The following is a 26,849-nucleotide window of genomic DNA, read 5'->3' as shown; positions in this document are numbered from 1 at the left end:
GTATGTTATTTTTATTTTATTTTATTGTATTTTAGTTTATTGTATAGTATTTTATTCTATTCTATTCATGTGCACTCATTTTTTTCTTTTCTTTCCTCCTGCCGCAGTGAGCATGTTCATGACAAAAGAATTTCCCTCAGGATAAATAAAGTTCTTATCTTATCTTAAATGTGTTCTTCAGAACTGAAAATTTCACGTACCTATCATCTGTATGTAGTTGGAGTGCGTGTAAATATTCACAGTATGAATGTAACATTTGCATGGTTTCATTAAATACATTATACTTATAGAGTAAAGTTTCCATGAGGGGCACAGGGGGAAACTTATTCCAGATTTGACTGATATTGTTAATTACAACCAGTGGTTTGACAGAGTGTAATGGAAACGCACTAAAAGTACAACTCTGTTCTTCTCTGTAAAGCTAAAATCGTCATTGTTTTCAGCCTGACTGAAGAATACAAACCTTCACATGACCGTAGTCTGTAATTAAATTCCGGCAGTCTGTCTCCATCTAGTGTACGAGTAATAGAAAAACAACGTCATCGCTGATTGGCTTAAATTGCGATGTGCTCGTTTCTGATTGGCTAGCAAAATCTTTACCGTCTACAAAAACCTTCCGTATGGGAACGCGGACAGCTTAACGTTTCATCTTCGTCATTATATTTTATTGTATCTCACCAATCAAAGCCTTTGTACCCGTTTGGTTTTATATTTAATGAGTGCAAATTTCAAAGGATGGAGAATGACGCCGAACAATCGTCGGGGTGATTATAAATGTGGCATTTTGTTGTTTCAGTCCGGATGAGAACAGCGGACGGACCAGTTTATGGCGTTTAGAGGAAGAAGCTTGGCGGTGAGAGTTTCTCTCGGTGCTGTTCGGGTAAAATGGGAGGCTGCAGAGCGTTTCGGGGCTCAGCGTTGCTCTTCGTGCTGCTGGAGCTCTCTCTGGTCTGCTGTGACATCACGGACGGAAACGCGGAGCACCTGAAGCGGGAGCACTCGTTAACGAAGCCGTACCAAGGTAGGGGCGTTAGCCCGGGAGCTAACCCGCAGACTCGGGGACGTCTCCGCGGCTTCTCGGGCCCAGCGGAGGCTCCGAGCCGCCTGCATGTACACTCATCTTACACTGAATGTTTACGGGCTTTTAAAGACCGTGTGGCAGAGTGTCCTCCTGCGGGGTTAAAAGCCCCAAAACATTCGCTGGTGGGGAGCTGGAAGATCGATAGTTCCTGACAGGAAAACACACCAAATATGACTCACTTGTATCAGGAAGCTACACACAGATTATTAAGTGATAGGCTGCAGTCAGCATGAACTAGTTTCTTCGCATCGCTAAGGTTAGAGATTTGCGCAAGTGAAGAAAATCAGTCCTACATATTTGTGTAATGGCGCACTGCGAGACATATCCTAGCATGTCTGCTTCATCGCATGAAAATATTAATATTCACAGAAACGGGAATAAATCGAAGATCGTCTCGGTGAATACTAAAATCGTTCTGCATGTCTGAGGCTGCTTTTAATCGAATAATTCGGACTTCACTGAAGAAAGTCTGCTGATATTTACTGGATCTGAGCATGTTCACGTGTGTACAGTATCTCTCTCTCACACACACTCACACACACACCAGTCTGTGGTCACTCAGGTTCATGTGCAGATTTATTCTCAGGCAGGATCGATCTTCTGGTGGGCAGGTGTAAGATGACAGGTGCTTTGAGTGCTCAGAGTAGCAGTGTCCTTTATAAGAAGCAGGAGACACCGAACTGCTTGTCAGAGCTGCTTCATGCTGATCTCCCTCCACATCTGAGTTTTTGCTTCAGCGGCTTTCCTGCAGCCACGCTTCATTTGGCCTGCCAGTATCTGTCAGCTGCCTCAGCAATGTACGAGAGGAACATGGTCCACTCAGACTCGCTGTCCTTCAGAATGCTGTTGAGGTTCTGCTGGCGCTGGGAATTGTACATCCTGAGGACCAGGACCTCTGCCAGATGCTCACAGCACACCCTGACTATGTATATGGGTATGAGCATCCTCCCCCACCACCTGATCCAACTCAGCACCAGGCAGTGATCAGGTGACAGGTCAGCTCCTTCCTTCAGCCAAGTGTCCAGAACATACGCCCCAGATCTGGTGATACGATTACAGAATCAATCACGGACCTGCAACGTAGGGCGCCCTGGTGCCACATGCACTTACGGACATGTTTAAACATGGTGTTCAGCACAGACACACCATTTTAGCAAACCGGTCCAGTGACAGATCGGGCTGTTCCTCCTGATCATACTGCTTCAGCGCACAGCTGCCCTTCAGGTGACAGATTCCAGAGCCCATGAAGTGCTCTAACATGAGTCAGACATGTTACAGCTGACCCCTACAGCGCCTCCTGCAGGCAGTGATGCTGCAACCGATTGATTAAATAAATAAATAATTCTGCATATCATCAGCAAACAGTTGATTTTCCTTTCCAAGTTTACCAGGCGCATGTTAGTTAGTTCTTCTACAAAATCAGCTCCACCCTCCCTGTTGAGCGTGTAAGGATGTCTGATTACAGAGTTCAACCAGGAGTCAAACCATGGGAGTAAAAAATTCACACATGGTGTAAGTGGCTCACAGAGTTCAAAAGAAGCTTTAAAAGTGCCTCGGTGTGAGTCCTCCAGATTAGATTGAACACTCTTTAATGTCATTATGCAAGTTTAACAACATTATGATTACATCTTAATCCAAGAGTGTAGCCACGCTGGTATGTGTAGTGTAGCCACATTATTAGTGAGCTTTAGAAGGTGTGAATGTTTGCTGAGTGTGAAACGGGTGTGACGGTATTGACACAGCAGCGAGTCTGTGTGCTTAACCTGCTCATGTGTGTCTGAGCGTTTGCCTGTTTTTCCCGCAGGTGTCGGCAGCAGCCCATCCAGCCAGTGGGATTTCTCCGGAAGCACTTTGGTGACGAGCTCGTACGTCCGCCTGACTCCAGATGAGAGGAGCAAGCAGGGATCCATCTGGAACACCGTGGTGAGGCGAGGCGCGATCACAGAGAATCATTTAAAGTTAAAAATGTCCCCTCTCTGTGGCTGAAGCCTCCTCGCTGAGACGAGGAGTTGTAGGCTTCGACTCAGTAGCGTCTAACCCTCGGCTCGTCTCTGTGTTAGCCTTGTTACCTGAAGGACTGGGAGATGCACGTGCAGTTTAAAATCCACGGCTCGGGGAAGAAGAATCTCCACGGTGACGGCATCGCTCTCTGGTACACGAAGGACAGGCTGCACTCAGGTAACACCGGGTCTTCGCTGCGAAGGTCCGGCTGGTGTGAAGGAGCTTCATATAGAGTTTGGATTTACCCAGAATTCTCTGCTGCAACCAAACTGAGGCCTAAGAAGGCAAAGTGTAGATACTGAGCAGCCTAACCTCCCTGAAGGTGGAGCTCTTTCTCTTTGTATACGACATAACCCAGCATAGTCGTTCGAGTCGGGCTTTGCGGCGTGTTCGCGGTGAGTAAACGTATCCCTACATGCAGCTCTGTGAGGCTGAGGTACTGCGGGCCCCTTCTCGCCGGTTAACCGCTTCATGGTCAGGAGGAAAAAGCATGTAAAGTGTTGCAGCTCAGAAGGACAGCTGTAAATCCAAACCTGTGTGTGTGTGTCACTCCATACGTGTCTGTCATCTCATCACTGCTGACCTCACATAGTGTCTCGCTCACGTCTCGCCTCATCTCTGCCTCCATCCTAGGCCCTGTGTTTGGAAACCAGGATCAGTTTCTTGGCCTGGCTATTTTTTTGGATACCTTCCGCAATGACCTCCATGGGATGGATGTAAGTGTGTGTGTGTGTGCGTGCATGTGTGCCGAAGTGACTGACCAGCTTGTTTCTTTGCAGGGCCCGTGTTTTCCAACAGCGCCGTCTTCCACGGGCTTGCCGTCTTTATAGATACTTACTCTAACGATGATGCGACAGATGTGAGTGGCTGCAGGTTTTCCCCGTCAGCATGCTGTCTCAGTGCACAGTCTGTCTCCTCGTTGTGAAACGCTGCAGGCCTGTTGAAGTAGACCTATTCGCCGTCCTCCTTTTCAAGTCTGATTGGCCGGGGTGGGGTGGGGCTATAATGACATCTCCCCTCTATGACATCACACGGGATTACTTGTGCATACACCGACCTTATCGTTAGGAACTCTGTTCATGTTTTAATATTGAAAAGAAGATATGACAGGACATAAGGAGAAGCAGAAAAGGTCCACTTCAGCGTCAGTGACAGAATATTTGTTTGTTGTTGTGTCACCTTATCGCTGTTCTGTGTCCCTCACATAGAAAAGGCCCCGGTTTAAATAGAAATACAGTTAACAGCCATAGAGAGTCTGCAAATGTCTGAAATACAGTAAATTACATTTTTAGAACTAAATGTCTTTGATATATCTTAAATTGGACTGGATTACGATGCTAATACTGATGTTTTAGACAGTGTGTGTGTGTGTGTGTGTGTATTGATCAGACCAAATCGATAACAATCTGAGCTTTGCAGCCCGGTCAGTGTTTGAAATCTTTCTCTGATTTTTAAAAAGCAGTCATGAAATGCTTCACAGAGGGAGCAATAAAAAAGAAACTGCTTGTGTGGGGTCAAAATGAACGCAGAAGAAGCAGGAAGACGACACAGAACGCAACCCTAATCTGAACAGCTTTCAGAGCTAATGTTAGGAATGCCCTTAGTGGGCAACTCGGGCCTCGAGGCAAGGAGAGAAAAAGCACTCGAGTGTTTAATGAGACCTTTACCCTCGTCAGAGCTCAAACGCTCAGCAGGAAGTGAACATCACTGTAACCGCAACCAACCGCCATCGCGATTTGTGCCGATTACCTCAAATGTGTCATGTGGACATGTTTTGTTTTTATGTGATGTATTTGTTGGTCTTGTCGAAGCGTGTAACGCCTGTGTAGGACTCGTGTACTGATCATTTCCTGTCCGCCGCCAGCGCTCTTTCCCGTACATTTCAGCCATGGTGAACAACGGCTCTGTGAGTTACGACCACGGGAAAGACGGCCGCTCGTCTGAGCTGGGAGGCTGCTCTGCCGAGATCAGGAACCGTGATCACGACACGTACCTCGCCATCCGCTACTCCAAAGGGCGACTGACGGTAAGTGGCCGCACCTTCGGTTTCTGCTGCGACTGCAGTTTGAGGTGGAGCGTTTGCAGTGTTTTTACCTTTGGTCCTGCCTCCCCTCTGTAACCCGGCAGGTGATGGTAGACGTGGACGACAAGAACGAGTGGAAGGAGTGCATCGACATCGGCGGAGTTCGTCTTCCCACGGGATATTTCTTTGGGGCTTCGGCAGCTACGGGCGACCTGTCGGGTAGGTCTGAGCTGCCGGCGAAGGAGGAATACTGATTGTTAAAATCGCATTCTTAAACCTCGAAGTGTTTTCACCGACTCTTCACAGATAACCATGACATCATCTCCATGAAGCTCTACCAGCTGATGGTGGAACACACGGCTGAAGAGGAGAACCTGGACTGGACGAAGATCGAGCCCAGCGTCAGCCTCCTCAAATCCCCTAAAGGTAGATTCAAATACCCAAAACTTTATTTAGAATAAAGTGCTTCAGAGTGTTTCAGCAGGGCTACAAGTGGGAGGGATGTTTCTCAGACTTCTAAAATATTCCAGTTAAAAGCACAGTTAAAACCAGATGGAGTAAACTGATGGTGGATGTTCTTCCTGCTTCTCAGACAACATCGATGATCCCACCGGAAACTTCCGCGGCACGCCTCTCACCGGCTGGAAGGTGTTCCTGCTGCTGCTCTGTGCCCTGCTGGGGATCGTGGTGTGCGCCGTGGTGGGAGCTGTGGTTTTTCAGAGGAGACAGGAGAGGAACAAAAGGTTTTACTGAGGAGGAGGAGGAGGAGGCAGCAGAGGAGGACGAGACTGGTGTTCTTACTGGAGAGGAATAAACTGTTTCCTGATCATGGATTGAGCACTTAATGTGAATTTGTTTTCTACAGATGGTCTGAATGTTTGTATCTGTGAAGCACTGCGGGGGGGAGGTGATGATTGCAGGGTTCGATTTCCTTTCATTGACAAACTTTTGGGGGGGTTTTCTTAAAGAGAGTGTTACGCCTGCTTTTTGTTGATCAGGTGTGTTCTGCTGCAGAGAACGTGAACGTGGCTTTGATCCATGAAGATGGTTTCTTATTACAGAGGAGAGCTGGTGCTGGTTTAGTGCCGACATGTGAGGAACAAACTCGTGTAAAGAAGTCATCACAGCCAACGGGAAGGCTTCAGATTATAGTCGGAGCCTCGGGCTGCGGTCCAACAGTTCAGACATCCCTCATTTGTTTGGTTTTGCTGGACGTTAAACGTGACGAGTCTGACCGCTCCCACTCAGCCTGCTTCACAGCGATGGTGGATGGTGTTAACGTGGGTCTGCCGTGGAGACGAGAGGATCATCTTACACACATCCACATCACGTCCGTTATGTTAGGGTCAGTTTCTCGTGTTATGTTCTGCCGCAGACACGTATCAGCCTTGTAGTCGTCTCCTAGGTCTCCTCTGCCGAAGGAGGTGATAAAGGACGCTTAGAAGCTCCTTTCCTTAGTGCTGGTGGGATTCAGCGGCTCTGGTTGTGCCTGCAGCCTTCAGGAAGTTAGAGACTCATGAGGGAATAGAAGGGACTCTTTGGCCGCGGCCTGATCGATTTGATTCGTCGTTGTTTTATCCATCCAATCAGAATCATTCAGTTCAATCCAGGATTTCCTGAAAGTGTTTTTTTTTATTTTATTTTTTTTATTTCAGAGAACAACTTTGTGTGTGTCTGTCTGTCTCTGCTCTGCTCTGATCAGTCTCCAGCCTGTCGACGCCCCCTGGTTTACTCGATGGCGTCTGTGAAGCTTCGTTCTGATGGTTAGCTGACGGTTTAGTTTAACGTCAGAGGAAACTGATAAGCTTGCCTAAGAATAAAATATTTACTGGACTCTGCTCATCGCTCATGACATAAACACGTCAGGCTGTACAAACTTTAAGGGGACGGCGAGCAGCTCGGAGGGATAGTGCGGTCACTTCCTGTTTTAACTGAAGTAGACATCGTCCTGGAAACAGACGGTAAAGTTCACAGCGAGTTGAAACATTAGAAACATTAAAGCTGTTTATGTGTTTGTGGAGAGCAGCTATTGTCAGAGTTCACATAGAGTACGGCCTTCTCTGTCTTCAGTTTATGTGACGGGGTGTTTGAATCATGCTCGGAGAACAAGTGTGAATAATAACTGATCATTTCTTATTTTCTCCTTTTTGTTCGTTTGGGTTTTTGCTTTGCTCACGTTTTTCTGTCATCTTTCATTCAAAGCGTTTTTATTGATTTGGTTTTTCTGCAGAGACAGTAAACTCTCCTCTCGTCACAAATAATATACTGAAATAAAAAAAATTAACCGTGAGACTGTTTGTGATTATTCCACGTCTATGACATCATTACTTTACACTCTGCTGATAGTAAAGCATCCCCCTGCCTGCAGCTCCACCCTCTCTCCTCCGCACATGCTCAGACCCTCTGATCCTGCTCACTAGAGTTGGATGTCTCCAGACCACTTTTACGTGGTCTTGGTCTCGGATCCCTCTGTCTTGTCTCTGTCTTGCTGTCTCAGATCGACATCGTGGAGATTTGGAGTCAACAGTATCCATGACACACAACGTAACGTCCGATAATGTGTCATGCGCATAAGCATCAGCTCTGAGCCGTGCTTAGAGAGTGCTTGTAGTGAATCGGAAGAGTCGACTCCCATTGAGCGAGAGCCGGCTCCTCACTTGATTTCCTTTCGCTGCTCAGCTCTCACACAGTGGCTCAGCTATGCTCCAATCCCTCCATATCGTGGCCAATCACATGCGAGGATATAGGATAATATCATTATGTGAAAAACAGAGGGTGAGAGACGCGACAGTCGAGCGTGCGTCTGTCCTCTCAGTAAGTGAGTGAGACAGTAGACAGCGGTGAGGGCTGTGCGAGTGCATCTCAAAAACATATAAATATGCCTGACACCTGTAAATGAAGCAGCATCTGGCTGCAGTTTAAAGACTTGTCTCGGTCTCGTCTCGACTTTGTCTTGGTCTTGACTCGGTCTGTCTTGTCTTGACTACAAGTCTACTGCTCACTGAACATCTCAGCCTCCGCCATCTCCAACCCTCACAGCAGGTCTCACCTCCACATTTAACACTTCTCTTTCTGTCATAAATCACACCTGACACTCATCTCCTGCACTTTCTCCGCCTCTCTGTGGATGTGTTGACCCCGGGTATTTAAACTCCACCCACCGTCACTACCTCCACCTGCGCCCCTGCTCTCACAGCGGTTCAGTTTTGGGTTGTTTTGTTTATTCAGATTGAATTTAAAGAAATCAAAAGTTCAAACATTTTTGTCCGTGATTAGTTATTTTCAGAATAAAAGCAAGTTCGTTACTAAAAAGTTTTTCATATAAATCCAGAAGCTTTGGTTTCCTGCACAGGAAAACTTTCTTGTGTTTAGACAAACCTCGGGATGGGCTCAGTTTAACCTTCAAAGAAGTTTAAATTAAACGTCTTTTATTTGCAGCACCGGCTTCTCTCCGTGCTTTCTTCAAAGATCGCCAGCTTTGTGCTGGAAATCTGAGGATTCGGTAAATTGTTTTAGGTCAGCACTTCAGGCTGTGTTCATGATAACCACAGGAGACGTGGCTTAATGTGTTTGCCCCTTCCCTGACATGACGGTGAACGAGGTTGTTCCTCCTGTTAGCTCTGCTCTCCTCGTCCTTTACGTGAATCTTACACGAGGTCATATGAACACCATCAACGGGTCCAATGAAGAGCGCCGCTTTATCTCGTTTAGTTTTAATAAATGCTGGAAACCAAAATTGTAACTGAAGTGAAATTGAATTGTTTCTATTATCTGTCTTCATGATGTTGAAGTCAAAAATGCAGTGAAACATCTTTCCAAATTATTTTTATATGAATAAAATCTTTTTGATAAATATGGCAGGGATAGACGCCCCCCCCAAGTGGAAGACTAAACTGTCGCATTAACAGCAGGTGGCAGCACACGCCAGGGGCGAGCAGGACTTACTGGGAATAAATGAGTAACGAAAGCTGTTCAGTCACGGCCTCAGGATCAGGAAGCACCAGCAGAGGACGTCTTTCCTCTGTTTGGGGCTCTGGGATGTGCTCAGAGCAGCAACGCCTAAAGCTGCGAGGCTCTGTGCTCGTCCATGCAGCCTCCAAACACCGTCTGACCACGAACCCACACTGACTTTTGCACAGCTGCACAAACGTCAGAGCCCCGCGGTGACATCAGCCAAACACAGGACATTTATATCAAAAATACAAACGACCATGGGCTGCTGCACAGAGTTTGTTTTAGTCAGTTTTATGGTCCTTTTCATGTTAAAAGTGCCCTTAAACTGCACACAGGGCCTCACAGCAGCACAGAGGGCTTTTATTCTGTGTAAATGAGGATTGTTTCCTCTGCAGGACTGAGCTTCATATTCTCTGCTTGTTTAAAACGGGACAAACCTACCTCTCCCCCCTCCCAGCCTAACCTCAGCTGCAGTGACTCAAACTTCCAGTAAACCTTCGTCTGTTGGATGAAATCGCTGCTGTACTCACAGCTTTTTTCCCCCTGCGGCTCGGAGGCGGGGCTGGAATCTTTGTGGACGAGGCGAGGCTGTTGTTTCACATACTTGACGCTGGAGTCTGGATGAACGGGTGGAGACGGTAACCGGGTGCACCACCTCTCCCTCTCCGGTCTCCCGGGGGACCACGAGCAGCTTTGCAGACAGTCAGCAGGCACGCAGCTGCAACTCGTGCACTCACGCTCCGAGCTCACTCCTGTGTTTTAATGAGTGCAGTCTAAAGAGAGGCCTGTAATCGTCTGCATTTTCACAGTGATTTCTCAATTTTAGTCTCATTTTCAGCTTTTATGTCAAATAATTGTTAATAAAGTTGTGGTCCTCATGTGGCTTTGATATGATACCAGCTGTAGGAAAAATACAACACAAACCCTGCAAATGTTAAATCAGAAGGTTTCCGTCTGGAGATTCAATATCATTGGATCATTTCAGACGTTCACCTTGTCTAACAATAATATTTACAGCTGAAGAAGTCACACTTTCAAAAAAGTTTTGTTTGTTTTTGAGAAAATAAGACAACTTTTGAGTGAAATCACAGTAAAAAGGCCTTCGGTGCACACGTAACCCACAGCTGGATTAAATTGGAGATACTGAATAAATATTGTAAAATCCAGCTGTTTCTGTGGTTCTCCAAAAATATCTACCTGATACTCGGCACCAACCTTTGATGCATGATGAAAGCCACCAGGGAGCGATAGCTGTGGTTTCAGCTTTGTGACCCCTGTAGACTGTTTTGGGTCCCACTGAATAAAAAAATGTAGCCTGTTTTGAAAATCCTAATCAGACTTTATTAACTGTGACATCAAACCGCTCACTCACGACTTGTCAGTCACAGGTGAGTAGCCAATGAGCACGATGCACGATGTCATCACATCCAGGTCTTTCTGCCGCCAAGATGGAGATGGTGGAGACGGTGGAAACGGCGGTATGGTCAAAGCGGTAATGCTCCCACTATAGCTGCTATAGCCATCTTTTTTATACAGACTTTGCTTGTGCCTAATCCTGGACCGTCTGTTTTTCTTCTTCTTCCACTTCACAGCTGGCAGCTCTGATTCTTAGGGCTTCAGGTCATTTGCATCATGCGCTGCAACGTTTTGGCTAAAAGTTGTTCATCGCCAGAGGGACTGGGATCTCCTCCACTCTACTAATCCTCCACACTACTCATAGTGGTGGTGAAAAAGTTTAAACTATTTACTGCATCGGGGGCAAAGGGAAGACTGTAAAAAAAAATAATTTTTTTTTAAAAAGAGGGGGGTGTAATTGGGAATCAGAGTATTTAAAGCTGATAAAGGTGGAGTTAGGAGACACCACAGAGGACGTCCTTCTCCCAAAAACGTGCCCATAAACAGATGGCTTTAGTAAAAGCTCCAGAGAACGGGAGAAAGAAATGCAGATACGAACGCATGCAGAGATGTTCAGATCTTTTCATAGTTTTTTATTCATGGATAAGAGATCGCTCCGGCTCTCAGCGTCAGTAGAAACATGAGAAAAACTCTCAGCCTGCGAGATTTTCCCCTCGTCATAACAATATATCCTCTTTATTGCTTTCAATGTACTGGTGTAGCAGTAGTCATAAGATCAAAAACCAAAATACATCAAATGACAAAAAAAAAAAGAGAGTCCACCACCGAAAGAGTGCAAAAACTAAACAGCTCATTTTAGTAGGAAGCAAGCAGAGGGAGCATTTATTTCCAAACTTTATTGTCAATTTACAGCTTTGTCCGCTCACAACACTTCAAAGCCATCTCCAATTAAAGCCCCGAACACATGGCAGCATGAATACAACACTGGCAGCACGTAGATTTACATCAGAGGTCTTTTGTTTTTTACAGGAGCTTTTTGTTCCACACGTGGACGATCCAAAGATCCGTGAACACATCGGGTTAGTACAGGCTGTGCACATTTCTCTCTTCTAATTGATTTTAGTGGTATAGGTAGGAAAGACCGTTATTTGAGAAATAAAAAATAGAAATGCAATTAGCACCGTTACTGTCATTTGTTTGTTTAACTTAGGGATCAGCACCTTTTCCCGTTAGTAGCGAATAAGAGACATCATACTGCTGCTGCGGGTCAGAGCGACTCAGATGATGAGATCTTTGTCCACATCCTCTGCAAACACAAAGACGAGAAACACAGAGAGGACACGGTCAGAACAGTGAGCTCGTCGGGTCACGCCCTACCCACCCAAAAACTCTGTCCCACAGTCCGAGGGATCGTATTAGATTTGTCAGGTGTTCGGTACTCACGGTCCTTGAGGCCAAAGCAGGTGGCCCACTCCTCCAGGGCGATGTATTTGTCAGCGTCAGCATCGCACTGCTCAAAGAAGCGGGTGGTGCAATGCTCCATGGGAATGAGAGGCGCGCGCAGAGGGGCGAGCTCTGTGTGGGTCAGATATCTGGAAGCAAACAAACAGGACAGCAAGGATAAGTTTGGCCTTTAGTTGGTGAGACGCAGCATCATCTCCCCCTCCCCATGACCCCTACATACCCGTCGACGGGGTGCTGGTCAAGCTGGCCGAACTGCCAGTGGACGGGGAAGATGTACATGTTGTAGTTCTTCTCGAAGTCGTGGGCGAGCAGGTCCAGGGAGTGATCACCGGCCTGAAGCCTCTTCTCGTTCTCGTAGATCTTCTTCACCTGAAACGTCGGACGGAGGAGTTCACGTCGGGTCATGTTGGAAGTGGCAGACGTGCAACAATAAAGAGCCTGAAAGCTTTTTTCTGTTTTATCATGTTTGTAGGTTTACTACTTATTTCCTCAGGCTGAGGTTAAATCCTCAAACTGTTCGACCGCATTTCAAAGCACTCGAAGCACAAATGTGCTTAAAGACACTTCTTTAAACTTACGTTTCATCATGAAACCTGAAACATTTGTGTCTGTGACTGCCGTCTAAAATGATGACAGTTTATTGTGAACAGAATAAAGGACAGATCAACAAGCCGGTCTGTTCTCACCCTGAGCTTCTGCTTCTCGGTCAGCAGGTTGTTGTCCTCGTCGCGCTCGTACAGCGTCACCAGAACGTTCTTCAGCCAGTCCCTCATACGCAGCGGGAACTCTGTCAGCTCGCTGTCCAGACAGGGCTCGATGACTGCAAGACAAAAGCACCATCAGACACAGACTCACACTGACTGCTGGGCTCTACACCTGCACAAACGTCTGTGATGCTGGAAATCAAAGCATGAGTGTTTCAAACATTGATGATGCAGGGTTAGAAGTGACGGCTACACCCAGGTGTACTTTGGTGTACTGAACAGTGCCGTGATCTCCATTTAAACCCTGGAGCCCAAACACTTCTCCTCGCGCTGAGCTTGTGTATCGTGTTCTATAGCTCGCGTGTTGGGACACGTCTGAACGCCGCCGAGCCACAGCCACAGTCAGACCCACCCATCAATCACTAGCGTGCTCTGACACACCTGAGCTCAGCCTATTGGCACGCCGGGGAGGAGGCAGGGGAACTGACTGGGAACTAAACTTCAGATATGTCTGAACCATCAACACCGAACCAAAAAACAGAAACAGGAAGAAACCAAAACGCACTATGTCGAAACAAAAGATGGGAGCAGCGATACAAGAATATCCAAATTCATGAGCTGGAAATCCAGATGAGATAAAATTCCAGTCGAGTTGTCAGATAAATTTAGGAGAGGTTCTCCCTGAAATCTCAGAAAAGCTGCACTCCTTTTACTGCAGAGCCACTTCAAACTCCTTTTTGTCCTCATGCATCCACAGATATAATTCCTATCTCAGTTTCATCTTTGTTTCTGTGCGTTATTGGAGGTTTGCAGCTCATCCTTCAGATCTTCTAGAATTAGTTTAAATGCTGCAAACAGGTTCAAATAATTAAGTGCTTTACACGTGATTAAAGAGGCTTTTTCCCCGAAGCCAACATTAACGTTTGGGTGTGACCAGGGTGGAGGCAGCACGCCCTCCATCCCGTCCTTTACTCAGTGACTCAGACTCACTCGAGACCACCCGAAGGCTCAGCGCTTCAATTCCTGCTGTATCCACTCAGATTAAAGGAGATAGCGTCCTCCTCGATTCAGTTTTATTTATATAGCGCCAAATTACAACAACAGTCGCCTCAAGGTGCTTTATATTGTAAGATAGACCCTACATTAATACATACAGAGAAAAACCCAACAATCATATGACCCCCTATGAGCAAGCACTTTGGCAACAGTGGGAAGGAAAAACTCCCTTTTAACAGGAAGAAACCTCTGGCACTCCACTTAGCCGCGCTGTGAGCTTACTTAATGCTCACTGATACCATCTAAAATACTTGCATGCTGATTCAGGACCGTTTAAATCAGAAATGGAAACAAACAGTTTGTTTCCATTTCTGATTTAAAACTTTGTTTAACTGGACAAATCTGTGAAGCCAAGTTCAGACTGTGCTAAAGACCTGCATCCAGAGAACACAACGTGTTAGTCTGTTAATCTGAGTCCTCATGAATAGAGGAAAATCTCTGCATGGTCTGCAGATCATGTGTTTTTATACCCTGCCATAATGGATCATTGCCTGAACGGTTCCATGCAGAGTGTGAGAGCTCACGTTTGCAGGAGCCGATGTAGTCGAGGTGCAGCTTGTGGCCCTTCTTGGTTCCCTCCAGGGTGCACTTGGTGGCAAAGAAGTGGCAGGAGGACTCGTAGGTCTTGTTGTCAGTGCCGCAAATCTGCAGGAGAGAAAGCAGAGCTCAGTCTGCAACGCAGTGACATTGCAGGGACAGACGAGTCCTCACACGTGTGCTTCTGACCAAAACAGCCCTTTAGTTTGAAAATATGATTTTCCTGAAACAAACTGAACTAAAAGCTCGGAATTCTTTTTTTTTTTTCTACTCTTTGCTTTGCGTGATGTCACAGACACCAGATAGCCCTAATAGAGAAGCTCCGCCCACCGGTGGCTCCTCTGCTTTGCTTGCAGGCCAATCAGATTACAGTTGGCCTAATGCTAAAATTCTTCTTTCTGCTTGCAGAGAGGACAAAATCTCTTCATGCAGAAACACGCAGAGCTGCACAGCTTCAGCTCCTGCCGCAGATGCCAGTCACACCACTCAGGTCAGGAACACTCGGGCTGATTTTAAACTCACATGCTCAAAGTCTCCTTCCACCGGTGGGCAGGTAGAGGGGTCCTGGCACACACACATGGGAGTGTTGCTCTCATCCACCTCACACACTTTGCCCTTCTTGCAGTGGTAGTTCAGACAGGCATCTGTGGAGAAAACAGAAGTGAAACAGTAGGTTTTAGCTTCAAGGGACAAAATGTAGTTTTTATTTAAAGTGGACATAAAGAAGGCAGATCTGCATCATTTTTGCATTTCCATCTTTCCTTCTTTACATCTCTTCTGTCCTTTTTGGTTGTCAGAATCAGAATCAGAATACTTTATTAAGGGAAAGTATGAGAGTTACGGTTGCTCCAGTACAGTAACATTAATAGAAACAAAAACAAAAACAGACTAGACTATTAGCAATACAATATGTTAAGATATAAGGAGCAGCACAATATATACAAATCATCAAATAATCACCAAATTGCTGTCAGCTGTTGCAGTGAGAACACAGCGGCTCGTAGCTGACCTGCTGTGCATTATTAAGTGAGGGTGTGCAGCTCATAGGCTGAGCTGCCTCTTAAAGTGGGTGGAATGTGTAATTACAGAGCGAGGGAGTCTGTCATTACGGCCATTTGAGTTGCCAGTTTGAGGCTTTGCTAAACTCAGACAGCCACAAATGCTGTGAAATCAAATCCTTCATTCTAATGTTTACAGCAGGTTTGCAGGAACATCTGCTTTGACTTCAGCATCTCAACATCTTTCATGTCCACGTTACCACCCATCAGGGGACAGAAGGACATTAACTGTGACATTAAAGTTTTGATTGGAAGTGAGTGTGTTTGTGAACTTACTCTCAGTGACAACATCCTCAATAATGTCGATGGCCTCGTCAAACTCTCCGATCTCAACCTGCACTGGATTGGCCCCCACTTCGGTCTCCTGAAGGACACGAGAGGTCAGAGATCAGATCATAAAGCGCTCAGATTGAGGTCTGAGCTGTGTTCGGGTCTATTTCTGCCTGACGTCCACTTAAACCAAACCGCCTAAATACGTCTGGTTTCCTGAAGACGGGAAAAACAAGCTGAAGCATCACCGCTAAAGAAGGTTCCTCCCTGAAGGCCAAACAGAGTCTGGGAGCAGCCAGACCATAATATTCAACAATAACACGCAGCTGGGGCCACATGTGGAGTAATGGCTTCCTGAGCAGCTAAAATTAACAGCTGTGGGATCTTTGGTCCCACTGGACCTCTGAAGCAGGAAACCATAAAACGTTCTCATGAAGACTCTATGCTCTGCTGCAGGAATGTTTCTGGAATATCACGGAAAGAAACCTGAGCGGATGGAACTGAAAGAATAGGCGCTGCCGTGTGTGACATGGCGCTTTCCTGAAAAGGCAAAAGCACGGACGTTTCACGTCTTCAGTCGCTGCGTGTCGGTTTTGGGTGGAATTTGCTTTAAAACCTGAGACGCCTTCAAGGACGAAACAGAAGCTCCCAGGCTTTTTTTTTAAAGCTTTGACGAGGCAAGAAGGTCACGACCCAGAAACAAAAGCAGAAGCACAGATGACTGATTCATTAAGCTGATCTTGGTTATTTTCTGACATGTCTCAAACATGTGTCAGCTCTTTGTAAAAACACTTCGTTGTGTCCTTTGGGCTCATGTTTTTAGAAAGCAACCAAAAAACAACAAGTTTTTGTTGATGATTTTATTGCTGGACTGATTTCTTCACAGAAGCAGTCTCTCCTGCAGTCACAAGTGGAAAAACGCCTCGAACTTCGGCTACGCTGCGGATGAACCCTAAAGCTCCGCTGCAGATCGCATCATCTCCGAGCAGCTGCGTGGCTCAGAAAATATGCCGCAGAGGCCAGACATACGGGAGAGCAAATGTTTCCCACAGACATCACGGTCACACTTACACTCGCTGCCAGAGGATTCCTCTGCAGACTTTCACCCAGGGTTTCTCACAGATCCACGAAGGCTACAGAGGAATCCTTATGGAGTGTTTTATGGAAACTGAAGCTTCCTGTTTGTGTGACGGACGATGATCACAGACGGCAAGAACATCAACATCTGGACTCACCTCAACAACTGGCTCCTCAGTCCCAGGCTCTTCCACGATGGGCTCCTCATCAGCCTGACACACACACACACACACACACACACATTAAACATTATTAAATGCTTGTGGCTGCTCATAGAAGTCATGTGAGTGCGTCCACACAAACACACAGTAGAGAAACACTCACAGGGGAGGAACTGGCCATCAGGAAAACACACACACACACACACACACACACACACACACACACACACACACACACACACACACACACACACACACACACGTCGAAGAGAAACGCACACACGATAAGTCACAGCAGAGGAAAGAAGAAAAGAGGTCACACAAAGAAAGGAAGATGCTATCGAGACGTAAACATCTACACACGCACACACACTCTTACAGGCATGTGTGACTTACAGGAGCAGCCCTGGCGTGGCCAGCCAGGCAAAGGAGGAAGACGATCCACACCCTCATCTTCAAAGTCTGTGGAGACAAACAGAGATGATGAGCTGACAAAAACGCACACAGACACTTGATTAAGTACGCAGCTTTGTGTGAGTGCTCACTCAAAGTAAAGCAGAGTTTTTGTTGCTTCTTCTTTCGCTTGTTAGAATCAGTGTAAACTATGGCGCCTCTGGCAGAGAGCCCTGCAGTTCTTCTCACGACCACAGAAGCCTGTGGGACGATTCTGACGCTGATGGAAGCGCTCCAGATTCCCAAACAGAAGCGCTCACTGTCTGCTTTGTTTCCCGACACGCTGGGTTCAGATGGTCTGTGACGCTCTGAGAACCATCTCTCCCTCTGAGAGGCGTTTGCTCTGCTGCAGGAGTCTGACCGAATGCTAACCGGGGTCCCCGTACGAGGCCGGGTCGGCCTGTTGTCATGCTCTTCGGGTGGAAATGGCTCCGGTCTTTGTGCGCTCTCTCTCACAGCAGCCTGAGGCAACGTTTGCACCAGCCAGTGTTTGGATCGACCAGCCTCAATTAAGCTCAGCTAAACACACATTTACACCCTAATGACAGATATGTGATAACAGGGCCCTGATATGTGACTTGGGGTCTTTTAAAGGGTGAGACAGGACTTGGCACCCGCCTGTGAAACACTTGAGAGTGACATGAGGTGACGTGGATGTGAGAGAGGCCTGCAGAAACAGCTTCGCTGGAGTTTTAGGAGGACTCATTCAAATATCAGTTGACCAACTTATTTTGAAGGATCTGTGCTGAAACCTAAAGGTGTGTCTGCTGCTCGTGTCCTCACACCCGAGCGACAGAGAGGCTCGATTATGGAGCGACACGCTGGCGTCTGTGCGTTTGCGGTGGCAACGCCTTTGGTAAGGACAAAGTGTGTATTTAGAGGTGGAACCAAACACAACACCAGCTGGGAGCTTTATTAGGTGCTAGTGACGGTGCCACCACCTTCTGCCACCTTCACGAAGAGAGGTCATTGTGCAGTTACCAAAATACGCTTGATACGCTGGCGTGTTAGTGCTGCACATGCTGCAGTAAGCTCTGTCACCCCGAGTGTGTCAAAGATAACAGACAGTGCATATTTCCTGTGAAAAGAGACTCTCTGTGTCTCCTCTAAGGAACCACTGTTGGAAACTCATCCCGGCTTCTGTCTCCTCTTTGTGTCATGTCTCCAGGACTGAATAAAGCCTCCTTTGTTTGCAACAGAGCGCAGCGCTGCTCAGTCTACTAGTTATCTCATCCTGCACCTCCATCAAGCTTCTCCCAGACATCAGGGGAAGAATCTGTGAGATCAAACATATGAGAAGGAGCAGACCATACAGATCAAAGTCTGGATTTTGAAAAGAAATGGAATTCGCCCCAAAACACAAGGCAGTATCTGCAGTTTTGAGCGGACACAGTTTAAAGGCTGCGTGAGATCAGCAAGGATAATAAGACTTAGCAAACAGAGCTGTGCATACTTGGAATTCCTGCGCCTCGGATAAGAGTGCAGCAGCTTGAAACCAATAACAGTTGAATAAAAACGAATGATCCCTCCTTCCTCTGCAGCTTTAAACCTCCCAGCATGTCAAAGATAGCTGCAGCTGAATGGCGTGACTGTGAAAACACTGAAGCTGACACCGTGCCCGGCTGATGAAAAGCACGAGGCCTGTAGACACGAAGAGGCTGAGTCGAGCGACGTTTTGCGACACATGCAGAAAAGAGTAAATCTGTTTGAAGAACCTTCAGGCTAAACACGAGTCCGGGGATTGGCGTTTGTCTGCGATCGGCTCCAAATGCTCACAGCAGTGCTCGTTAGGAAGGACGGACGTTGATTTTTGGTTAAATTTGCAGCTTTAAGGAACCAGATTTCCTTCTACTCCCACCGGTTTCTATCAGCTGATACAGGGTGGTAATGTATCAGCATATAAGTGCACACATTCATGTAAAGTCACAAAGTCCTGCTGCTGCCCGTCTGTAGGCTTCCTGAAGCTGGCCAAGAGGGAAATGGACTTTTAGCAGGGCTTTCTTTATTTAGTTTAGTTTTTTATTATTACATGTTGGTCATGCAGAAGAAATATATTTAATAAATAAATAAATCACAAAGAAAAAATGGTTCTAATTCTTATCGTTTTGCTTTCCTACTTGTCTGGAATCATAGCAACAACTTTCTTTTGTTCTTTAAACGTTTCCATGTGGTTCAAATTGATGCTGTCCTCTGGATTTATTTAAGAACCTGAGCTTGCTCTGATTATCACTGCTGTTGATGGAGGCCTGAAAAACCTTTAAGTTGGTGGGTGAGTTAACAGATATCACTTCCTGTTTCTGTTTCAGAAGATGAAATCTGTTTCCTTTGGCCTGAAGTCTAACGGGGGTTAAGCACTGCATCCCTTAGGGTCAAATCCTGACATGGATTGGGTCGTATTAGGAAAAGGAGAATAATTCTGATGTGTAGAGTTGCTCGTTGCTTCTGCAGCTATAAAAGATCGTTTGCTCTAAGCTCAGAGTCCAGGCAGGACCGGCACAGAGGTGTCCTCTGTTTCAGAAGGCTAAGAAGTCATAAGCAGCTCAGATGTGGAAAATTACAGAAGAGCTGGCAGCAGTCGGAGAATGACCTGCACAAAGGCACTTCTCTGCACCTTTTGAAAAGAAAGAAAAAAAGATGTTCTGCAGACGGGACATAAGTAAGGGCCTCTGACACATCGTAAGCAGAGTGTCTGGGCTGAGTGTCATCGCAGCAAGAAGAGAAAATAAGCAGGAAAGCGAGTGTTTGATTTGGAGGGACGTGGTGTTCCCATCGCTTTTACTTATTCTCGTTTGGCCAGAGAGCCACTGGGCTTGGCTCGGCGGGAAAGGGGAGGCCGGACATGCTGATGTAACAGCAAAACAAATTATTTTATTTGGAAAGCCGCTCACATAATCAAACACGGTGAGGCTAAAAGGGAAACTTGAGGCTCATAAAGGGGCCTTTCTCCCTCCCCACCAGTGGATTTCAGCTGGGTAAGCGAGCGTAAACAGCCCAAGCTGGATCTTCCAGTGATGCAGACATTTCCCTCTGCAGCTGCTCCTCTCCCAGCAGGCCTTCAAAGAGAGCAGATTCACACAGGTTCTTTCTTCTTCTCCTTGGTGTCATAATGGGCAGGTTGGCGGGCCTGGATAAACAACCTGTCGCAGTGCGTCTGCAGACAAACAGCTGTGCAAAGCAAACACTGAGAATGAACAGCGGTTTCCTCTGTGTGTGATGTGCTCTGCAGACACACACACTGTTCAGAACGAGGAAGGTCAGCATTCATGATGCACGCAAAACACAGACGCATCCTAACTTTGACTCTCCTGCCTCGGCATGGCCCTCAGATCATCTCGCTTCTAAGGTCTTCGCTCAGTGTGAGCTACAGCGGTTTCCTTCAATCTGCTGGCTTCTCAATAACTTCTTCAACTCTACAAGAAGAACCTCTCTTCCATCGAGACGGACGCCTCAAGGAAAGATTCCTCTGTGATGGCTTCCAGCGTTTGCCCTTTGACCTTTGGCACCACTGTCTCCCACCCCCGCTCCAAAAGACCCGTCCATCAAACAGGTGGCAGAAATCCGAGTGTGCCGTAAAGCCTTGCTGAGCCGTCTGTGACGAGTGAACAGGACTGACAGGAAGTAAAAGATCAGTGCAGACCCTGAGTCAGGCTGTTAGAGGAAAACTGGAGGGTCTCCTCTATGGGCTCAGATTTTTTTCTTGTAAATCACACTGATGAGTTACGAATTTTTTTGTTAAAGTTTGTCTACAAAAACCTACACATAAAACTCGAGTTGCAAGTATGAATTTTTCTTCCTGTCAGCTGATTGATCAATGTCATGTCAATCACAAATGTAATAATCCAATCAGAGAGCAGATGGGTTTAACTGTAGGAGGGGCGCTTCACTGAGCTTCAGGTCCCAGAAAGGTAAAACATTTTGAAGATGGAGGACGGCGACGGCGCTTCTGTAGCACAGTGCGACTTTGTGTTAAAGTAATACTAAAGTAATAATGGTATTTCTGACCATTGGTATACCACAACTATACCCTTTCATCTTTTATCGAACATGTGTTCGCTGTCCTCCATCTTCATAAAATTCATTCAACTCTATAAAGTTTTCAGATATTTTGGTTTACAAGGTCACAAAGCTCAGTTCACAACGATGCAGTCTTATTTACAAATACAAAATATTTATGACCACAGTCTGAGCCCGTACTCCTCCTTCGTGTTTGGTTCAGAGAAGAAAGATTATGATTCGAACTTTAACGACTTTAAACAATCTGCTTTCTAAGTAGCTGAAATTAAAACAACAACACTACAGATTTAATTGAGGACAGAAGACGTGGCTGATGCTGCAAACCCAACAGAATCTGCAGCAGCAGTCACTGAGTCACTGATGGTTTCCAGTTTTCGTCAGTGGAAATGAGCAGAACATGTCCTAGAGGGATATATGAGGTGACATGGAGAGCATCCACTTTTCTGACCTCTTAACATCCACCACGTGACCCCTGGCCCATAGCAGATGTTACTTTTCCATTAGGACCTTCAGAATCCCATAAAAAAGCGTTGATTTTTTAATTCATCACACACCTAATGTGAGATGGGCTGCATGTCTTTGGATGGATGAGGTAAGTAGTTTTTCCTGAATATGCATCAAATCTCACTGCAACCTGGACCAGTAGGACTGTTTCCTTACCAGAATCTCTCTAAATTAACCAAATCTTCACTTATTGAATATAAGCTGCTGACATTAACTCTTTGTGGATTGCTTCATTACAGATTCTTGCATTACTTCAGGTTTAATCTTCACAGCCTGCTGCAGCGGTTTCTTTCTTCAGTCCGAGCTCACACCTGATGAATCTGGTTTCCAGGGAGTACAGGGACCTCCCAGCGACCTGCCTGAACAAAGAGCAGTTTTCACAGCGTCCCATTCACCTGCACCGCTGAGCACAAAGAGAAGAATGAAGGAGAACTCGAGTGGAAAAAGTCCGGATGTTTGTAACCCGAGTCCCTCGCCACATGACCTGTTTGACTCTATTTCATCCTTCTCTCCTTCCCTTCATAATTTTATCTTTGATATTCTTCTCTTTGATTGCTGTAATTTGAGGTAAAATAATATCACCAATCTTCATATCTACAGATCAGAGGGAACACGCTGCTCCGTCACTGGGCAGGCCGGCTTTAAGCGCTCTTCGCTTTCATCTCGGCCACTTTTGTAACACTGAACTACATTTGCTGCCGCTTTCACTTCATCCAACACACACAGCAGGAAACCAGGAGATCCTGACTTTATGTGCTCGGTATGGTGGTCACAGACCCTTTACTTCAATATTATTTATATTCTTTTTAAGGTTTTGGAAGATGATAAGAATAAAGCAGATGTAATCACACACAAATGTAACTTTTAATAAACTTTTAATGATTTAATGTTCACTCTTACAGCTTTACTCTGATTGGATAAAACACCAGACAACAGAAAGTTGCTCGTAGCTTGACCTGAAGTCAGACATTGAAATACCTGATCCACTCATATCAGTTAGCTATCTACATTAGCCTTAGATAACCGTGGAAGTAAGCTAACATTAACTCCGGTGAGGTGTCTTTCTGGCTGGCTTACCCTGGCTATAAAGCTAAATCTGAGCTAAAACCTCAGACAGCATAAAAGATGGTGGTAGCGTTCAGGTCTGACACCTGCTCTGTATCACCTGCTCAACTCTGTATATTTTTATATACCGGTATTTTATTTATTGTTTACTCTATTTAATTTGTAAAATATGTGTACACACACACACACGTAGAAAAATATTTAGTATACACATCCAGAAATGCATATACTATTATATATTGTACATATATGTATTAGTTTCAGATGTAGCCATTCTTGTATTTTGCTTGTTTACATTATTGTATTTTGCACAACTCTGTTGCTTTTGAAGCTCGCACACAAGAATTTCACTCACATGTACTGTACCAATGTACCTGCACATGTGATGTGACAATAAAAGTGATTTGATTTGATTTGATTTGCAGTTTCTCTAATGTCCACCAGAGGGCGACTGCTCTGCTAACCAAACTAATTCCAAGAGACAGGGAGTGTACCGCTCACTGATGGCAGCGTCCCTCAGCCTGTCAGTCAGAGCAGCCCCTCTCACACTTCCGCTCTTCCTTCCCTCATCCCAAGGCAGTCGCAGCCCCTCCCTGAGCCTGTTTCTGCTAGAGGTTTCTTCCTGTTTAAAGGGAGTTTTTCCTTCCCACGCTCGCCAAGCGTTTCCTCATTGGAGGTCGTGTGATTGCCGGGGTTTTCCCTGTATTATTGTCTGGCCTTTACCTCACCATATTGAGCGCCTTGAGGTGACTGCTGTGGTGATTTAAGTTGTATAAATTCAACTGAGAAGTCAGCACGCCTCGACTGAAGTGCTTCTTTAAACCGATGAATCAGTCACACCTCAGACTGAACTCTGAAGAGACTTTTCCCTCTAAGCAGCAGGACTTGTTAGTCTGTTGGTGTGTTCTCATATTTCTTTATTCTTTTACTTTTATGTCTCCTTCTCTGTCTCCTTCCTCGCGTCCTTCTTCCTCACATTGAACTCCAGATTTTTCTTCTCCGCGCTGAGCACAGACAGTAGCACAATCCCTCCTTCCTTTCTGGGGATTAGTGTTTTTCTAGAGATTGCCAAGCTGGCTTTTCACAGCATCCTCAGCTCCAGCCCCTCCTCCACCACCTCCTCCTCCACCTTCCACTCCGGTCCAGACCTGCCACCTCAACAATTAAGCAGCCAGAGACGCTGTGTCTGCACTTCTCTCATACTAATGCTGGCACATTGTGCTTCAGCCTTTCCACAGAAATCTCGGACAAATCCTCAACAGGTGTGACGAACACACAAAACGAGACTGGAGACATTTTACTGAGACACATGTAACCGAGTGTGACACAAGAAGAAAGGACTGAGCACATTTCCTTAGACAGCAGCGAGCAATGAAATAACCCAAGATTTTCTAAAGATATAAAAACTCAACTCAGTTTGAGTTAAAGTTTCATTTAATCTGTGCATATCTGAAAAGTATCGTCCAGTAAAGCTCAGGTGTGACTACACGAAGGTTCCTGTGGTTAAAGAGTTCCTGTAGATCTTCAGTTATTTTTTCAGTTTTCCTCATGCAACAAAAAACAAACTGCTGGGTGCAAAATTACATAAACGTCTCTTCTGTTGACCTTTTTTTCTTCCCAGGAAATGTTGCCATCCACAAAAAGGGACCAAAGGCAGAGCCATCATCATTATGAGAGCTCACGTGCCACTAATGTTAAACTACTGATTTGTACTTTTACGTAAAATCACAGTATAAGTTTTGGATTCTTGAAGTCATGATGGTCATATGTGCTGTGCAGCTCTCTAGTTTATCCTCAGGCTGCTGGGTGGATCTGGGGTGGGGGTCACGGCTCTATGGGCCCAGTCAGGCTGTTCTAACCAAACTGTGAAAATCTTTATGGAGCTCCATGACAATCCAGCTGCTGCACCATGGATCAGCACTAACTCAAAGAAACAGCTGGTAACCGATCACCATGGCAACCTGCATTCCTTTACATGAGAGTAATCAGGGAGGGGGTCACAGAGGGGGTCAGGAGGAAACTGTGGAGAAACTAGAATCTGTCACAGCTTCACCTCCTCCTCGTCCGATTTTCTTTCTCTCTTTGTTTTTGTATTTTCACACATTTTTCCACATAATTGTTTTTTACAGAAACAATAATTCACCAAAGAGAGGAAAGCAGAAAATCGAGAATCAGAATAACAAAAGTGTCCAATTAAAAAGGGTCTGAATCCCTCCTCCCCCTCAGCCCCCCTCCTCTTATTGCCGATGTGGCACACAATAGCTCCACAGTCTGAATGCTCTCAGTTCGTTCACCTGCAGGCTGTGATTGAGCAGTAATGGCAAAGGAGCCGTGGCTGCTCTCAGACCACAGTCCTGCCTTTAAAAGCAAAATTCAACAAAGTGGAACAGAAAAAAAGTACCAGCTGTTGAATGTGCTGAAGTTAAAACGGACATCTGTGTTTGTGATAAGTGTGTGAGGAAAAGTGTCAAAGCAGAGCCCTTCTGCATAAAGCCGTCACTCCAACTGACAGAGCTCTAACAGCAGAAACGTTTCACTGCATCTAAAAGTGTAAATGTGTCTGTACGAGTCCGAGGCAGAGCGCTTACCTTCAGCTTTCAGAGAAGAACACCAGAAGAGAAGTCAGCTGTGTGCGGGACCCCGACGATCTAACTCCAGTACTGCTTTACGCACAGCTCATTTCCAATGGGACGTCCCAGCCTGGATACAGCCCCCCCCCTTTGGTCCATCACAGCCTCCCCCACCGCCTGTGGGCGGGTCTGTGATGTTAACCCTTACGCAGTGGCTGGAGGATAAATGAAGACTGGAGAGCAGCGATGACACGAGAAGAAACACGTGACCTGTGTCGTTACTTATTACTGTTAGAAAGATCAAAGACATAAAAAACATTTTGGTAACTCTGAAGAAAATCATCAAATACAAAATACTTTAAACATCTGGATTGACGTAGTCCACCTACAGACTGTAAGATGGGCACACATTGATTAGCTGAGCATTTGCACTTTGTGCAGCAATAAGATCAGGATAACCCTCCCAGTCCCAGCAGCTGATTCATGATGGAGCCTATCCCTGTTACCATAGGGCGAGAGGCAACGTACACAATTTGACCAATCAGGGCTAACACAGAGAGACAGCCATTGGCACAGACAGCCACTGGTACATGCATTCAGTCCTTTTGGCTGTGGGAGGAAACACAAACATGGAGAGAACATGCATGTGACATAGAACTCAGGCAACAGTGCTAACCATAGCTGTCCAGTATTTGGGTATATGGTATTTATTATTATTATAAGTGCGTGTCTGGTTAGTGATGGTCACTGATGGCTGCTGGCGTACACCTGCACCGGAAGCCTCTCTGTGTCCCGGGTTGTTTAAGCCAAAGCAGAATGGAGCAACAGCATAAAGACGCTCCAGAGGTCCAGTTCAGGGACTCCAGGTAGCTGAGGTGAAGCCTAGCAGGCAGCTAGCAGCTACAGCCACCTGTGTCACTGTTCACCTGTCAGTCAGAGAGGCCACGCCCATAATAATGCAAACTGAAAACTAGGTGAGTATAAAAACATTGTTCTAAAGTTTGTCTATGGGGACTGACTCACTGCTGCCTCTGCTGGACAGACTGCAGCTATCTGAGTTCTTCTCCGTCTGGTCTTGAACCTCGGGTCCAAGTTCTGTGCAAGTAAATCTTATTTTTCCGTAAATGTGCATCTATGCCTGAGTTAAATAGTCACGATCTCGCTCTACACTAAAGCTTCAGTCTTGTTCCCATAAAACTGTAACTCAGTGACTTCAGTGCTTTGGGGCATTTGTAGAACATCTGCATCACCACAGCTCAGACTCATGGACTGCTTTTCCAGCACCTGCTGTCCTCTGACAGACAGAAGCAATCAAGAACCATGTGCATGCCTCATGCTCTTCGGCTCGCCCTTCATTTTCTCTGTCTCATTGTTTGATGGACTGCTACTGTCTGTTCCCAGCATGCAGACCAGAGCTGATGTGAAGAACAGCTGGATCAGAGGGAGAGAGGGAAAATCCCTGCAATGCAACGTGGCGTTTTCCATTCTGCGAGGAAGCCAC

General features: G+C 46.0%; 2 protein-coding genes across 3 annotated transcripts; one reads left to right on the top strand and one right to left on the bottom strand.

Moving 5' to 3' along the window:
* Positions 1 to 709: 709 nt before the first annotated feature.
* Positions 710 to 7,395, top strand: lman2 (lectin, mannose-binding 2). 2 transcript variants are annotated; one of them, XM_085418198.1, is made up of 8 exons: positions 710 to 1,021; positions 2,886 to 3,004; positions 3,142 to 3,259; positions 3,862 to 3,941; positions 4,947 to 5,108; positions 5,210 to 5,324; positions 5,412 to 5,531; positions 5,698 to 7,395. In XM_085418198.1, the coding sequence occupies exons 1-8, from the start codon at positions 886 to 888 to the stop codon at positions 5,856 to 5,858; spliced, it is 1,011 nt and encodes a 336-aa protein (XP_085274324.1). In that variant the 5' UTR covers positions 710 to 885; the 3' UTR covers positions 5,859 to 7,395. The 2 variants fall into 2 exon arrangements, with proteins under 2 accessions (XP_085274324.1, XP_085274314.1); XM_085418188.1 differs by lacking the exon at positions 3,862 to 3,941 and adding an exon at positions 3,716 to 3,798 and having other exon boundaries at positions 720 to 1,021.
* A 3,637-nt stretch (positions 7,396 to 11,032) lies between these two features.
* On the bottom strand, positions 11,033 to 25,456 carry sparc (secreted protein, acidic, cysteine-rich (osteonectin)). Its single transcript, XM_085418174.1, has 10 exons — positions 25,367 to 25,456; positions 17,139 to 17,204; positions 16,740 to 16,793; positions 15,511 to 15,598; positions 14,699 to 14,820; positions 14,164 to 14,284; positions 12,566 to 12,699; positions 12,100 to 12,248; positions 11,859 to 12,007; positions 11,033 to 11,721 (listed from the first exon to the last, which is right to left on the bottom strand). Exons 2-10 carry the CDS (start codon positions 17,193 to 17,195, stop codon positions 11,693 to 11,695), a joined length of 903 nt encoding a protein of 300 aa, XP_085274300.1. The 5' UTR covers positions 17,196 to 17,204; positions 25,367 to 25,456; the 3' UTR covers positions 11,033 to 11,692.
* Between the last annotated feature and the right edge of the window lie 1,393 nt (positions 25,457 to 26,849).

The sequence above is a fragment of the Rhamphochromis longiceps genome, linkage group LG2, assembly GCF_057381845.1.
Source record: "Rhamphochromis longiceps isolate RC_006_pf linkage group LG2, R_longiceps_female_GT1.1, whole genome shotgun sequence".
NCBI lineage: Eukaryota > Metazoa > Chordata > Actinopteri > Cichliformes > Cichlidae > Rhamphochromis > Rhamphochromis longiceps.
The sequence above is the reverse complement of the archived record's forward strand: the minus strand, read 5'-3'. Positions and strand labels throughout refer to the sequence as shown.